The sequence below is a fragment of the Dermacentor variabilis genome, chromosome 6, assembly GCF_050947875.1.
Source record: "Dermacentor variabilis isolate Ectoservices chromosome 6, ASM5094787v1, whole genome shotgun sequence".
Classification (NCBI taxonomy): Eukaryota; Metazoa; Arthropoda; class Arachnida; order Ixodida; family Ixodidae; genus Dermacentor; species Dermacentor variabilis.
In genome coordinates, this window is record NC_134573.1 from 40,505,257 (window position 1) to 40,521,689 (window position 16,433).

Below are 16,433 nucleotides of genomic sequence, written 5' to 3' on the forward strand. Positions count from 1 at the left end.
AGCCTAATAAAGACCGCGAAAAAAATGATTGTATTTTTACCCTCATCACTTATAAAAAACATGCTAAGTGATTTATGTGGTGAGAAGCTTGTTTCTGTTTATGTATATTGATTAAGCAGGCTGTTCACAAGCTGTAGACGGAACCAGCTGGAAGATGCTCCAGTTAGGGAAGTGCGGCTTCTCGCAATGCCGCCTGGGGCACTCAGTCACCTGGGTGTAGCGAAGTGTACTTTACAGCAAAGCAAGAGGTCGCGCGCTCCAGCGCTGTAGCAGACGACGCGAAGCACCTCCCCTGGGTCCGTGTGCGCCTGCGCCATTTCACTTCGATGCGCCGCCGCGCCGGACGCACTGGCGCCCCGCGGAGCGCGGCCACGGTGAGCCGTGGACGACGCTGTACATGGTGTACTGTAGGCATGTCAAGGCGATGTGTGCGCGATTTTTAGTGAATGAACGATGTGTTTTTAAGGAACCCGAGGTGCTGGCGTCTGCGCAATCTTATTCCTGCAGCATTATGTTTGGATATGGGTGTTGTGTGACTTCAAAACAACGGAAGGCAACTGTTTTTTACCCCTGTGCTTCGTGGATCTATCAGCGTGCATCGATTTGATGTGTTTTCGCCGGCGCCGATTCCTTTCCATTTGGAGGTAACTATTGTACTTATTTATGCTTCTATAGTATAGCATAACGTTGTTTCTTTATATCCCAATGGTGGATGCATTTCAGTACTGTGTCATTGGGCCGATTGTTGTGCGCATAGCAGCAGTGACATGCATGTTTCCGACAATGGTGTGCAAGATTTCTGTCTAAAGTTGTTCCTTATCTGCCTACAGTTTCGATGTAACTCACAGAACATATTAGGTGCATTCTATGTGCTGTCTAATTGTTCTGTCATATCAGATGGCGTCATTTTTCTTTATGATAAACATGTCAAAACTAAGCATATCACACTTTGTCCTAAAATTAGTTTGGAAATTACGGGGCCATATTATTCCAATTTAGAAGCAAATATTGCCTGCTTAAACATTTAGTGGTAGAACTAGCACCCCTGCTTTTAAATGTTTCGATATGTGTGTATGTTTCTGCCCAGGTTTTTTTTACCACTCCAGAAGGACATTCTCTGGTCGAAGTGGTGGAGTAAAAGCTCTGGCAATCAAGATTACTGACCTGACGAAGATCTCGAAAGAGAAATCTGTAAAAATATTTGTGTGCCAATAAATGCTTCTAGCAATTATGCCTGTTTTTCATTCTGTAACAGGCGCATTGAAACCTTTTCTTTCACACCAATAGACCTATTAGACTAATACGCCGATATACCTATTAGAGTAATACACCAATAGACCTATCAGACTAATAGGCCAATACACCAATATATCTATTAGGCTAATACACTAATAGACATAATAGAATGTATTAGTGTCAGCCTCATAGGCTATTAGTTTTTGTATTAGAATTTTTGCTAGGGTACATTTCTATGTGTTTTTGCTCAACAAATTCTCATGGAAACTACAACAGCGCAGATTGTGCTTGGTGGCCAAGCAGATTCTCAGGACATTGGCCTGCGCCCATGTCTATGTTACAGAAAAGTGCTTGGCCTCCATGGTAATATATGCGCAACATACCGCAGATATCGGCCAAGCCTGTTTCCTTGAATTCTTTGGTAAGGGCTAACTACTAAGGGAAACGCATTCGTATAAAAAAACACATTCGCCGCTTATTCCGCCATCTTTCCCATATTTAAAATGGAGGCCATGTCCTTTTCGATCACACAGCCAGGGCACTGGCCAATTACAATGGAAGCCGATGGGAATCCAGGATGTGTCCAACCATCGGCCGGTAGGGACATGTGAAGGTGGGTGACCAGCAAAGCTGTGCGCGCGTGGGCGGACTGTCAATCGCCGTGCACCAAACGCCGTATGTGCATATGTGGAAGGTGAGGCGTAAGCTCCTCCAGGGTGTTGAGCCTCCGAAGATTATAAGGCATCGGGGGGGGGGGGGGGGGGGGGGTATACATACCCATGTATTGTTGCAAACCGCGGCATGACACCTTTTACCAATGAATCCCCTGGAACGTAGAACACACGCACACCGTACCGCACTCAAAGGGCACATACTGCTTCACCGTAGCCAAGGCAGTCGTGCATTGGTCCACGTCTCGCAGTGAAGCAATGGTTGTGAGGTCACCCAAAAACAAGTGGTCACAAACCACACAGGCCACACAAAATTGGTTCCCCACAAAATCCCTCTGAAACCTGGCTGTTGCTCCGGCATAATCGTTCCAAGTTTGCGGGATCGGAATGGTTCACATTTTTTTCCGCCTTGCGGTCTTGGCAGGCAGCATGCTTGCGGGACCACCCCCACGAGAAAGCGGAAGGAAAGGAGATATGCAAGGGCTTAAAATTTAAATTATGGGGTTTTACGTGCCAACTGTTAAACTAAGGTTACTTACGATGCCACACGCACCACAGAATCGACAAATACCTTGATTGACCTTTTTATAACCAACCAGCCAATAGACACAGTTATATCCAGAGCTATTTCTTCCCATATCAGTGATCACCTTCCAATATTTTTATTCGTTAGGCCTCGCAAATGCGGTGTTAGTTATTGCTCATCCATTAGAACAGTACAGAACATTAATCAACACAGTTTAGACAATTTTCGCAAAAAATTATGTTTGATAAATTGGGATGCCGTAACTCGAGCAAGGACATCAGATGAGGCGTATAACATTTTTATTCGCAAGTTTGCAGAAGCTTATGCCGAATCGTTTCCACTGAAAGAGATAAAGAACGCATGTAATTCGCGTAAGCCGTGGATCACTAGAGAGCGCAAAAGATAAGAAAAAAAAAATAAACTCTTCCAAAGGTTTTTAACTTCACGCAGCTCAGATGATTGGGCTATATTTAAACAGCATCGGAATAAAAGCAACGCCTACCTGTGAAAAACAAAATACGCATATTTTTGTGGTGCTTTTCAGCAGTACGGAATGACCAAGCCTGATGTTATGTGGAAAAAGTTGAACTAATTGCTGAGTCGCTCACATTCCGCAGGAACTATTAAAGAATTGATGCTAAACAATGCACCCATCAAGGGTTCAGAACTAATTGAGTCATTTAATTATTTTTTTATACGAGTTTAGTAGTCAGTACGCATTACCCAGAGGCAGCAAACAAAATAAAAACGATAGCAGTATATATCTCAGTCCTACAGATTATAATGAAATCGTCGGTATACTTAATTCCTTTAAAAATAGTGCAGCTTGTAACATAGATGGAATACAGATAAGAACAGTTAAACATGTAATAAGACATTATTTTACCACATCTTTGCAATATTTACAACTTAGCGCTCCGTACAGGTGTCTTTCCTAAGAAAATGCAGATATCAAAGGTGGTTGTGATATTTAAAGGAGGTGACACAAATAACTTTTCAAATTACTGACCAATTTCCATACTACCCATTCTTTTGTAAAGGCGTAAAAAATTTGACAAGGTTAACGAAGTTCACTGATAAATTCAATATACTTAATGATGCCCAGTTTGCCTTTCGCAGTAGCCGTTTAACCGAACTTGCACATTTAACTCAGAAAGACTATTCTCAGAGCATTCGAGGAAAAGCAATCAGTCATGGGCATTTACATAGGCTTCTCGAAGGCGTTCGATCGACTGACTCATCAAACACTACTAATAAAATTACAGTTGTGTCGCGGTTTACCATTAGATCTCACAGCATATCTCCGGAATCGCATGAAATATTGTCACGTGGTGGTGACGTTGAAGAACACAGTAGCAATACTGTGAACGAAAAAACTAACTTTTATTGGGCGAACCTGTGCCCACAAAACAGGCTACACATATAGCACAACGATAGCGGCGAACACGGTCGGCGATCGTTGAAAATCTGATGAGTGGTTCAAATGAGTCGGCTTTTATACATCAGTCGTCGAATGTTCCAGAGCAATCGCTGGGACCCGTGTGCCTTCCACAAACTTCTACACCATTCGCGTCACGCATAGATGCAATCAGATTACACAAGCTGTAGTGAAAGACAGTGGACGGAACCATCGATAACATTCCAGAAACTTCTTTTACATGCAGGCGCGTCCTGCGCTATGCGATAACATTTGTTAGGCGGCGAAACGTAATCGCCCGATAAAGTTAAGTACATGTGTCATTACCCCCCTCTTAAAAAGCATCGACCCAATGCTGCAAACAAACGAAAGTAATGAAGAAAAGCACTCGTAGCAAAGAAAACAAAAGTAAGGAAGTTCGTCAGCGTCCGTAAAAGGGCTTAAGGCGCACCACGTGGACAACTTCAGATCGTGCGCGGCGCCGCTATGAATGCGAAATTCCGTCTGGCACGACCTCATAGTCCAGAGCGCCAATACGTCGGATGACCTTGTAGGATCCGAAATAGCGTTGGAGTAGTTTCTCACTGAGTCCTCGTCGGCGTATCTGGGTCCATACCCAAACACGGTCGCCGGGCTGGTACTCGACGAAGCGTTGTCGGAGGTTGTAGTGTCGGCTATCGGTCTTCTGCTGGTTCTTGATCCGCAGGCAGGCGAGCTGTCGGGCTTCTTCGGCGCGCTGGAGATAGGTAGCTACGTCGAGATTTTCCTCGTCATTGACGTGCGGCAGCATGGCGTCGAGCGTCATCGTCGGGTTCCTGCTGTAAACCAGCTTGAATGGCGTGATCTGTTGTTTCTTGCCCCGCCGTGTTATAAGCGAATGTTACGTATGGCAGGACCGCATCCCACGTCTTGTGCTCGACGTCGACGTATATTGCAAGCATGTCGGCGAGGGTCTTGTTCAGGCGCTCCGTGAGACCATTCGTCTGAGGGTAGTAGGCAGTTGTCCTCCTGTGACTTGTCTGGCTGTATTGCAGAATGGCGTGCATGAGCTCTGCTGTAAAAGCCGTTCCTCTGTCGGTGATGACTTCTGGAGCACCATATCACAGCAGGATGTTCTCGACGAAAAATTTCGCCACTTCGGCTGCGCTGCTTTCAGTAGAGCTTTAGTTTCAGCGAAGCGGGTGAGATAGTCCGTCGCCACGACGATCCACTTATTTCCGGAAGTTATGTCGGAAACGGTCCCAACAAGTCCATCCCGATCTGCTGAAAAGGTCGGTAAGGAGGCATGATCCGCTGTAATAGTCCTGCTGGCCTTGTCGATGGTGTCTTGCGTCGCTGACAGTCTCGGCATGTCTCGACATACCGGGCGACGTCGGCTGTTACGCGCGGCCAGTAATACCTTTCTTGTATCCTCGATAGCGTCCGGGAGAAGCCGAGGTGCCCGGCGGTCAGATCGTCATGTAGGGCGCGCAGTACTTCTGGACGCAGCGATGACGGAACAACAAGAAGGTAGTTGGCGCGGACTGGTGAGAAGTTCTTCACAAGTAGATTGTTTTCAAGCGTGAAGGAAGATAATCCGCGCTTAAATGCCCTGAGGACAACGTCGGTGTGCCCTTCCAAATATTCGACGAGGCTTTTTAGCTCCGGGTCTGCCCGTTGCTGTTCAGCGAAGTCTTCTGCACTTATCATTCCAAGGAATGCGTCGTCGTTCTCATCATCTTGCGGCGGCGGGTCACAGGGGGCGCGTGATAGGCAATCGGCATCGGAGTGTTTTCGTCCAGACTTGTAGGTTACAGTGATGTCGTATTCTTGTAGTCTGAGGCTCCACCGCGCCAGTCGTCCTGAAGGATCCTTTATATTCGCAAGCCAACACAACACGTGATGGTCGCTGACGACTTTGAATGGCCTTTCATATAGATTAGGGCGAAATTTAGCTGTAGCCCAAACGATGGCTAGGCATTCCTTTTCGGTCGTAGAATAGTTTTCGGTCGTAGAATAGTTCCGCTTTTGACAGCGACCGGCTAGCATAAGCTATCACCTGTTCGACTTCGTTTCTCCTCTGGAATAGAACGGCACCGAGGCCTAGGCTACTGGCGTCAGTATGGATTTCTGTATCGGCGTACTCGTCGAAGTGTGCAAGTACCGGCGGTGACTGCATGCGTCGTTTGAGTTCTTCAAATGCATCGGACTACAACGTTTCCCACTTGAACTCAACATCACATTTAGTTATACGTGTCAACGGCTCAACGATGCGGGAAATGTCATTGACAAAGCGCCTGTAGTAGGCACGCATGCCAAGGAATCTACGCACTGCCTTCTTGTCGATGGGTTGCGGAAACTGTGCGATGGCAGCTGTCTTTTGCGGGTCTTGGCGGACACCAGATTTGCTGATTACGTTGCCTAGGAACAGAAGCTCATCGTAAGCGAAGCGGCACTTTTCGGGCTTCAGAGTGAGCCCTGATGACTTGATTGCCTCTAGTACTGTCGCAAGCCGCCTCAGGTGATCATCGAAATTTCCGGCGAAGACGACGTCATCCAAGTAAACGAGACAGGTCTGCCACTTCAATCCTGCTAAAACCATGTCCATCATGCGCTGGAACGTTGCAGGCGCCTAGCACAGTCCGAATGGCATAACCTTGAACTCGTAGAGGCCGTCTGGGGTGATGAAGGCCGTCTTTTCGCGATCTCTTTCGTCGACTTCTATTTCCCAATAGCCAGGCTCGAGGTACATCGACGAGAAGTATTTAGCGTTGCAGAGCCGACCCAATGCGTCTATCCGTGGGAGGGGGTATACGTCCTTCTTCGTGACCTTGTTCAGACGACGATAATCGACGCAGAAACGTAGGGTTCCGTCCTTTTTCTTCACCAGGACAACAGGGAATGCCCACGGGCTTTTCGACGGCTGGATGATGTCGTTGCGCAGCATTTCATCGACTTGTTCTCTTATAGCTTCACGTTCTCGCGGCGAAACTCGGTAAGGGCTCTGGCGGAGTGGTCGAGCGCAATCCTCGGTGATTATACGATGCTTGGCGACTGGTGTTTGTCGAATCCTCGATGACGTCGAAAAGCAGCCTTTGTATCGTCGGAGCAGACTTCTGAGCTGCTGTTGCTTAATCACGGGGGGACTTGGATTAACGTCATAGTCTGGTTCGGGAACCATGGTCGTCGGGGTAGATGCGGCGGGATCCGAGAGGACAAACGCATTGCTGGTTTCCAGAATTTCCTCGATGTATGCGATCGTCGTGCCCTTGTTGATGTGCTTGAACTCCTGGCTGAAGTTTGTCAGCAACACCTCAGTTTTCCCTCCATGAAGTAGAGCGATCCCTCTTGCGACGCAAATTTAACGGTCTAGCAGTAGACATTAGTCGCCTTCGATGACGCCTTCTGCGTCAGCGGGTGTTTCGGTTCCAACCGAAATAACAATGCTCGAGCGAGGCGGGATGCTCACTTGATCTTCGAGCACACTCAAGGCACAGTGACTAGGAAGGCTCTCCGGCGGTATCGCATGATCTTCCGACAGCATTATTGACTTCGACTTCAGGTCGATGACTGCGCCGTGTTGAGGAAGTCCATGCCGAGAATGACGTCTTGTGAACACTGTTGGAGGATAACGAAGGTGACAGGGTAAGTCCGGTCATGAATGGTAATTCTTGCCGTGCAAATTCCAGTCGGCGTTATGAGGTGTCGTCCAGCGGTCCGAATTTGAGGGCCTTCCCACGTAGTCTTGACTTTCTTCAACTGGGCGGCGATGTGTCCACTCATGACGGAGTAATCAGCCCCTGTGTCGACTAAGGCAGTGACTGCTTGGCCGTCGACGAGCACGTCGAGGTCGGTGGTTCTTTGTCTTGCATTACAGTTCGGTCTTGGCGACGGATCACGACTGCGTCGCGTTGACCTGTGGCTGGTATGCGACATCGTCAGGTCGTCTTTCGTCGTCGCCTTCTTTGCTTCCAGACTTCGTCGGGACGGCGGCGTGTCGTTATGTCGTCGAGGTAGTTTCTTCGGCGTCTTCGGCGGCGGCGGAGGATCTTCGTCAGTTCGACGAACAGCAACCACACCTCCATCGGTTGCTGCCTTTAGTTTTCCGGATATGGGCTCGCTGACCTGCCCCGGGCTGGGCCAGTGTATGGTCCGCGCTGCGGTGACAGGTAGCGGCCTGGTGATGGCGAACGCGACAATCGTTGAGAGCTCCATTGAGTAGTGGTGAGCTAGTCAGCGATATCGCGAGGGCGTTCACCTTGCTGCGGGCGGGGAGCGTTGACGGCGAAACCTCGCAGTCCCATCTCTCGGTATGGACATCGTCGGTAGACGTGACCTGCTTCTCCGCAGTGGTAGCAGAGCAGGCGGTGGTCAGGAGCGCGCCAAACGTCCGTCTTCCTCGGGTAGCTGCGCTGGGCGACAGGTGGGCGTGCTGGCGGCGACGGCGGCGGTGGTCGACGAAATTGTGGCGTTAGAGGGCCCTGGCGCGGTCGCGGAGGATGACCTTGACGGCGTGCGACGGCGGCGTAGGTCATCGCTTCTGGCTGAGGTTGCGGTAATTGAGGTTGCACCTCCGGAACTCCAAGCGACTGCTGAACCTCATCTTTGACGATGTCAGCGATCGAGGCCACTTGAGGCTGCGACGACGGGAAGATCTTCTGAAGCTCCTTTCGTACGACTGCCCTGATAGCCTCGCGCAGGTCGTCGGAGGCCAGTGATTGAACTCCGGCATAGTTTGTAGAGTTGGTGCGGCGGTCGAATTGCCGGTTTCGCAACTCGAGTGTCTTCTCGATGCTGGTGGCCTCACAAAGAAACTCGTCGACGGTCTTCGGTGGGCTTCGTACCATTCTGGCAAAAAGTTCCTCCTTCACACCACGCATGAGTAGGCGAACTTTCTTCTCCTGGGGCATTTCAGGGTCGGCGCGGCGGAATACACAGCTCATTTCCTCCGTGAAGATCGTGGTTGTCTCATTAGGTAGCTGCACCCAGGGTTTCTAATAGCGCTTGGGCTCGTTCTCGGCGTACGACGCTTGCGAATGTATGCAGGAAGGCGCTTCGGAACAGGTCCCAGGTCGTTAAGGTGGCTTCTCGGTTCTCGAACCACGTCCTGGCGGCGTCTTCCAATGCAAAATAGACATGTCGCAGCTTGTCGTCGCTTTCCCAGCTGTTAAACGTAGCCAGCCTCTCATACGTTTCCAGCCAGCTTTCCGGGTCCTCAAATGTGGAACCGCGAAATGTCGGTGGTTCCCTGGGCTGGGGGGGGGGGGGGGGGGGCTGAAGAATTATTGGGGCCGCTGCGGCTGCCATTGGGGATGTCTTCTTGGTCGTTTCTGGACGATCTTCTTGGACTGTTTTCTTGGTAGTATCTGGTAGAAGACCGTGTTCTGGGGGCAGCTGCTGTAGCCGGCGGCTTGCTCGGTGTTCTTGGACAACGTTGGTGTTGTCTTTGCGGTCCAGGCTTGGATTACGGCTTGTCGGGGGCGTCCGGTACATGAACGTAAAGCACCTCCACCAGATGTCACGTGGTGGTGACGAAAAACACAGTAGCAATACTGTGAACGACAAAACTAACTTTTATTGGGCGAACCTGTGCCCACAAAACAGGCTACACATATAGCACAACGATAGCGGCGAACACGGTCGGCAATCGTTGAATATCTGATGAGCGGGTCAAGCGCGTCAACTTTTATACATCAGTCGTCGAATGTTCCAGAGCAATCGCTGGGACCCGCGTGCCTTCCACAAAGTTCTACACCATTCACGTCAAGCATAGATGCAATCAGATTACACAAGTTGCGGTGAAAGACAGTGGATGGAACCATCGGTAACATTCCAGAAACTTCTTTTACATGCAGGCGCGTCCTGCGCTGTGCGATAATATTTGTTAGGCGGCAAAACGTGGTTGCCCGATAAAGTTAAGTACACGTTTCAATATGAAGAAATCAATGGCTACTCATCGTCGTGTAAACCCGTAAATACAGGGGTACCCCAAGGGAGTATTTTAGGTCCCTTGTTTAATCTATATAAATGACATTGCAAATATTAATAAAACACCTAAATATGTCTTATATGCAGATGATACGACACTATTATTCCGTCCACAGGATTTACATAGTACAACTAGTGATTTAAACATTGTTCTCCTAAGTCTTAGCACGTGGTGCAATTTGAATTCATTACAAATAAATGTAAACAAAACAAAATTTATCATATTTTCACTGCCCCAAATAAACTTATCACTAACAGACATCCTAGTTCTGGTAACTCCATCCTAGAGATTGTGGACACTGTCGAAACTCTGAGTTTACTTTCATAAAAATTTGTTGTGGGATACACATATCAACCATCTCGTTGCCCACATTTCCAAAACAGTAAGTGTCTTCGCAAAATCACAATTTTTACTTCCTAGTAGTGTCAAACTACAGCTGTATCATGCAATAGCTTCCTCTCAAATGAGCTACTCTCCTTGTTTGTGGCACCACGTCACTAACATAGATCACACATACTGGAAAAGAACGCTATCTGTCATACAGCTGGAGAACACTACAGACCACACACAGGACCGCTATTTACACGGTCTTGCGCAGTTCCTGCTCACAACTTCTATGCATACAATTTAGCCTTCAGATACAAACAATGCCTTAAATTTCCTGATGGGACATTATGTACATTAGCTAAACGTAAGAAAAACACTCACCCTTACCCTTTCCGTAATACTTAAAACTGGATTATTTTACACACTCGATTTAATATGAGTGAGCAGACGCTTTGTTACAGACTGCCAAAACTTTTAATTTACTTGATAGAATGTGAAATATTCATTGAATCTACCAGTAAGAAAACACTAAGAAAATTTTTTATATCTGTTGAGTAGTGCACATCTGTGGAAAAATGTACATTTCTTCTCTTTCTATGTTTTGGTTTTATAGTGTAATGAAACTGTACTAGTGTCATGAAACTAGTGAAATTAAACTGTAATGAATGTTTCATGTATTTCTTTTGTTTTCAGAAATGTAACATGTGGTGTTTTGTGTTTTTTCTTTTGCATGTATGCATACTAAGTGTTATATGCATACATATAAAACACAAGAGGGCACAGGATGTTTTGTTATCGTAATTACGCATAACAAGTGTTTTTTTGATGTTCCACATCAACTGCCATGCTATATGCCTTGTAAGGGGAGCCCGAATCCCCACCAAGTGAACAGAGTTTCACTTTTTGTTTGGGCCTCCTCCATTCCCTTTTTTATATCTCAAGAAAAATGGAATAAAATTGAATTGAATTGAAAACTACGATTATGAGGCACGCCGTAGGGGGGGGGGAGGACTCCGGAAATGTGGACCACCTGGGGTTCGTTCACATGCACCTAAATCTAAATACACAGGAGTTTTCGCATTTAGCCTCTACTGAAACGTGGCAGCCGTGGCAGGGGCTCGATCCCGCGACCTCGTGCTCAGCAGCCGAACACCATAGCCGCTAAACAACCTCGCCAGGTTCTGCAAGAACTTGAACGCCAACAAAGAAAGTGGTGCGAGCGTAGACCTGGCCGACGCAGGTCAAAGTGTAGTATATCTGTTCTTATCAGCTTAATTTCTGATACGGGTTGTCTTTAGACCTAAGATTAAATTTATTTTTGCAAGTTGGCAGAGTGCTTAAAGCCAGCCTCACCTCCGCCGCGGGTCGGCCTGGTATTGCACTATCTTCGGTATCGGCCTACATATGGGGAGGAATTTTCTATCTACGCGGCTCGATAGACGCATGCAATTTTTTCCAGTACCTAGCCATATAGAGCTTTGCTGTAGAAGGCATGCTTTAGAATCAGGTAACTGCCATACTCCAACACTGTGAGCTTGAATATTTTCCTGGGCAGGGCGAGAAGCTTTTGATGGGAGATGACTTGTGTTCAACGCATTCAATGTGCTTTGGGCTCTGCCGAGACAGATGCTACCAGTAAAGGGGTCACTATTGTGGTCACTAATGTGGTCAGGCGTGTGGATTCTTTCTGGTAACATTCAAATTATCCGGTGAAGGCCAATTTTAGGATAAAAATAAAAGCTTGGATCCATAGAAATGCATGGGCACCAGCTGGGACCTTCAGCCAGGAGTGAAATAACCGAGAAATGGAATTAACCGAAGTCAAATTAACGAATGTCTACTCATAATCGATCTTAGGGATATATAATATTAACCCTCAAAGATCAGGTTCAAAATCAAAAGCAACAACACTGCATGCATTTGAGCTCCCACAAAGTCAACACATCATCCCTCTAGCTAGTTCTAGATGCAGCCCGTTTTTTCCTCGCTGGGGCCAGCAACAAGTGGAGTGTGCCTGTGTCTATAATGCTACCTTATTGCTGTGCATTTAAGGGCCACTTTACCTACCATGCAACACAGATGAAAAAGAGGCATGCAAAAAAAGAAAAAAGGAGAAATATGACTATGTGCAGCTCAGAGTTTGTCTCATCGGCAAATTTCCCTGAAGTGTGGAAGGACGTTGAACAGTGCAAAATACATGCGTGTGAATTTCGCCTTGGGGAGTGGATTTACAGCAGCGTACACTGCACTGACATGAAGAAACACCTCAAGATAAAGTTATCTACCATTAAAGGTTTCATTGTCTCATAAGAAACCACCCACCGCATTGAACCTTCCTTTTCCCTTTTATGGTCACCCACTCTAATCCTCATTTTGGCTCGCCATATTTGCATTTTGGCTGCATCAGTAGTTGGAAACCTGCACAATCTGCATCAGCGAGCCAGAACTTGGATCATGATGACCTACGCTTGGCAGCAGTCCTTTACTGCACTGCAAAGGCTGAATATTGCCACTGTCACTGAAGCAGTGTGAAACACAGCTGCTTACAGGGATTACGTCAATGAGCAGTGCATCCGTGAATGAAGGCTCTTTTTATGAAGACTGGGCGGCATTATATGAAGTTACTTCCACAGGTTAAGGTTCACATTTCTTTTTCCGGGGTGTTCAAATTGTAGGTGCTAGTTATACGTGGAAAAATACAGCATTCGCACGCCGGAGAACGTTTAGTGGAAGTGGTATGCTGTATAAATCACAGCTCATCTCACTATGCTTAGAGGTCGATAGTTTCTAAAATGCCCCAGATGCTGTCCCATGTTTGGAGAGAAATTCTGCACAAATGCCACAGGCTGGTCAGCACAGAAGACTTGCCAGTAGCTTTCGATGCCTTCAAGAAAGAATTACATTTGAAGCTATGCTCGTTAAGGACTGCCCTTGAGACACTCATTGGCGACATTGACTTCTGCTCTCAAACAATTGTAGACAAAGCAAAAAATTTATTGCATTGAAAAAGTGGACGGGAATCTACACAGCACTCCTTAGCTCCAAGTTACTTCCGTTTCCCTTTTCTTTGTTTCAGTTTCCATTATAATGTTGCTATTGCCCCGGTCAACACATCCGTTGCCCACAATCTGTCGAATATCCACATTCTTTCCTCGCATTGGTGCATAGAAAAAGTGTTGCCACCCAATGGCCTTGAAGGTGCACAGCAGGTGCATGTCATCCGGTCCTCGAATCGCAAGAGGTCAGCTCTGGTATTGGCACACTGCAACTGCGGCGTTTCCATGGCAGATCCTTAGGCCACCCTGCCACAGTTGACAGCAGCAGCCACCTTACAAGTATCCCAGCATGAGCAGTCCCTGGCGCACGGTCAGTCCAAGCAAGGCAAACATGCCGAAGTACTGGAAACTGCCACGCATCCGCTTGGACGGGTCTGCGAGCAACGAGTGCAGAGTTCAGGAATGAAAACTATCAAGATTACGAGTGCACAAGCTTTCATCAAAAAATTTTGAAGTGATGAGTGCATGTGGGCAGTGACTGTCATTTTCAGCATATATTGGGCCACCTGTGGAATTTATCGCACTGCAATACTATAAACATCGAAACAGCAGTTTTTCTCACAATCCTGGGTGTCGAGCATGCTGAAGTGTTGTAGAGATTCTGCAAAAGAGTTTGGCAACAGGTCTCAAGACTTGCACAGTGGTTTCAAAACATTTTGAAAATAATATCTGTACTTACTGTCCTGTACTGTAAGGTGAGGGAAAGCATGGGGAGGGCATCATATACCTACCTAGTCATCACATTGTTATATTTGCACAGCTGAACTCGCAAACATAAATCACTGGCACTAATATGGTCACAATGATGAAAAGAAACAGTTCTGAACATCATGGCACATGTCTATATGGAGCAATTGTCTTCGTAAGAGAGATCACACCTACAAAGACTGGTTTACCAGAACGTCTCCAATGCGTGCAATTTGAGCAAGGCTCGAAATATCGCATTAAAGGAGTCCTGAACCACTCCTTGAACAAGGTGAAAAAACACTTCACAGATAGCATACGCTGCTGTGAACATCTCAGCCAAATTTTGCACTTGTGCACTACACGCGTGGTTCTCAAGTGGAGCGCGAAGTCGCCTTTTTCTCAAACACCTTCTTTTCAACAGAAGCCTTCTCATCCTTTTTGGGGCTGCCATATTTTGTCATAGAGCAGATTCCCATACATGGCTGCTATTGGCCAAAAGCTGACATCAATCAAGCATGAGCAGACTATCATCTGTCTACGTAGGAATGAAACTGAACACACTGCTTGTCGAGGTGTCATAGCCGTCGGCTCTTATTTCAATTACAGTTAAAACTCGATCTAACGAAACCCAATCTTACAAGGTCCCCAATCTGATGAAGAAATTTGCAATCCCTGGCAAGTACCCATAAGGTTCAATGTTACAACCAACTCAATTTAACGAATGTAGCTTGCATTTAAACCGATTTAATGAAGCTTTTTCAGAAATAAATGAGTAAAGAAAGCACAGCTTTCTTCCTAGCTTTGACGCAGACAGGTTTTTCTTTGAGCGTGCGCTCCAACACTACCGCATTTAAACCTTTAGGCACCCTAGTCATGGCCCTAGCTTAATTTTGACGAGGCTGCACACTGCACCCATGCATGGAACAGACTCGGCAGTCGCTAGCATTCTCACGTACCAGATGGCGCTAAGGCTGGCGGCAGTTGAGCTGCCCTCGCAGACTTTTTACAAGCGCAGGCATGGGTAAGCAGCAAATACAATGCCGCGGTACCTTTTGGGTGTCGCTACGTTACAATTTTAGATTTCGAAGGGCCGAAAATCCCTTACTCGATTTTCCGAACTTCCCAATTTAACTAAATAATTCGAGCGTGGTCATCACTTCGTTAAATCGAGTTTCAACTGTAGGCTGGAACACTCAACCAGCCTCGAACTATGAGGAACTTGAGCCTGGACCACACATACGCTATGCTTGCCGTGCCTCGACGTGAATAGGGGTTAGAATCCAAAATTAAGGGACGCACGCCAGCATGTGCTCGCTCCCGGCCACTTCTGGCTAGATGTGCTTCATTTTAAGCTTCATACTGAAAGCTAGAAAGTAAGCAATCTGGATCTGCCTACTATCCGAGCAGGAAAAGGCCCGTCCGCACCACTAAGCAGCCAGGCGGGAGCACACAAGTGTGCACTCCAGCCCTGCAGTGCACTTACAGTTGCACCAAGCTACACAAAGCTGCATCTGCTGCATAGAATAAATAGCTTACTACTCCAGTGGCAGCTGCGTATGGCAGAGCTAAACAACGTTCTTATACATATTTCAGTTTCACAGCATCACTCGGGAGGTGGACAAAGTAGTGGTCGCACAAACTATTGGCACTGTGGTCGCATCTTTCATCACTTCTGGCGCTTCTGGTTTCACTTATGCTTACAGTTCGGCATTCATTTTGGTGTATTGTCTGTCGGTATACTGTCATCACATTGTTGGTGTTGCGTGATGTGTGGCAGTTTTACCTGGTGAAAATTTTTGCGCAGAAGCACTTGGGCATCTCACAAGAGGAAAACTTTTCTATGTGGTCCTGCTTTGCCCATGGCTGCTCCAGCAGGCAGATTCATATGGATGCTGGTGCTCACAATTTTTTTTGCACTGCGACAACAGAAGAGAGCTTTATATATGGAAATGCATGCTACGCTGAAAGGAACAATGTCTGAAAGATAAGCTCGAAGTGTGCGAACATCACATTGAGGATGATGATCTATATTTTTAAACATTATTCTTGAAAACAAAGATGCATGGATTCCTCGCAGAAAATATGGGTGCTAGTTCCCAGAGCAATTCCTCTACCTAATTTTTCCCGTTCTTCCTTACGAGATCTTGAAGCCAAGAAATGCGATGCAAAAGCGAACTAAAAGAAGGAGCTCTAGTGTTGACGGGTACTTTGGTGGAAGCTTGCAGTGATGCGCTTCAGGTTTCAAACCAATTGTCCTTGCAACATTGCTGTGCTCGCTCTCAAACTATGTGCTACATAATGTCATCAACAAGCTCACAACCATCCCTTTGCCTTCTGTACATTTAAAGCTTGAATTTATTGAAAATGGCGCCTCACAGAAGCGTTACGTGGATCGCTTTACATGAGGCAACTGGTAGGCAGGTGTCTTTCTGAGTTATGGAAACTGTAGTCCTCGGATAGTATCGCACCTATTTTTCTGCACGAAAGGCTGCAACAAAATCCACAAAATGATATTTCTAGTGGTTATACTACTTTCAAAAGCAGA

At 46.9% G+C, this 16,433-nt stretch overlaps 1 protein-coding gene, 1 long non-coding RNA gene and 1 other non-coding gene across 3 annotated transcripts in view; 2 read left to right on the forward strand and 1 right to left on the reverse strand.

Moving 5' to 3' along the window:
* Window positions 1-346: 346 nt before the first annotated feature.
* Window positions 347-1,229, forward strand: LOC142584133 (uncharacterized). The gene is made up of 2 exons (XR_012828710.1): window positions 347-644; window positions 1,088-1,229. It is a non-coding gene; the product is annotated as an uncharacterized LOC142584133 (long non-coding RNA).
* Window positions 1,230-11,368: 10,139 nt separating this feature from the next.
* On the forward strand, window positions 11,369-11,552 carry LOC142586490 (U2 spliceosomal RNA). The gene has a single exon (XR_012829243.1). It is a non-coding gene; the product is annotated as a U2 spliceosomal RNA (small nuclear RNA).
* A 1,566-nt stretch (window positions 11,553-13,118) lies between these two features.
* LOC142584750 (glutathione S-transferase 3, mitochondrial-like) overlaps window positions 13,119-16,433 on the reverse strand; it is a 74,262-nt gene continuing 70,947 nt past the window's right edge. Inside the window, exon 6 of the mRNA XM_075694978.1 lies at window positions 13,119-13,575. Coding sequence (XP_075551093.1) covers window positions 13,475-13,575 — 101 coding nt within the window. The 3' untranslated portion in view covers window positions 13,119-13,474. The remainder of the gene's footprint in view (window positions 13,576-16,433) is intronic.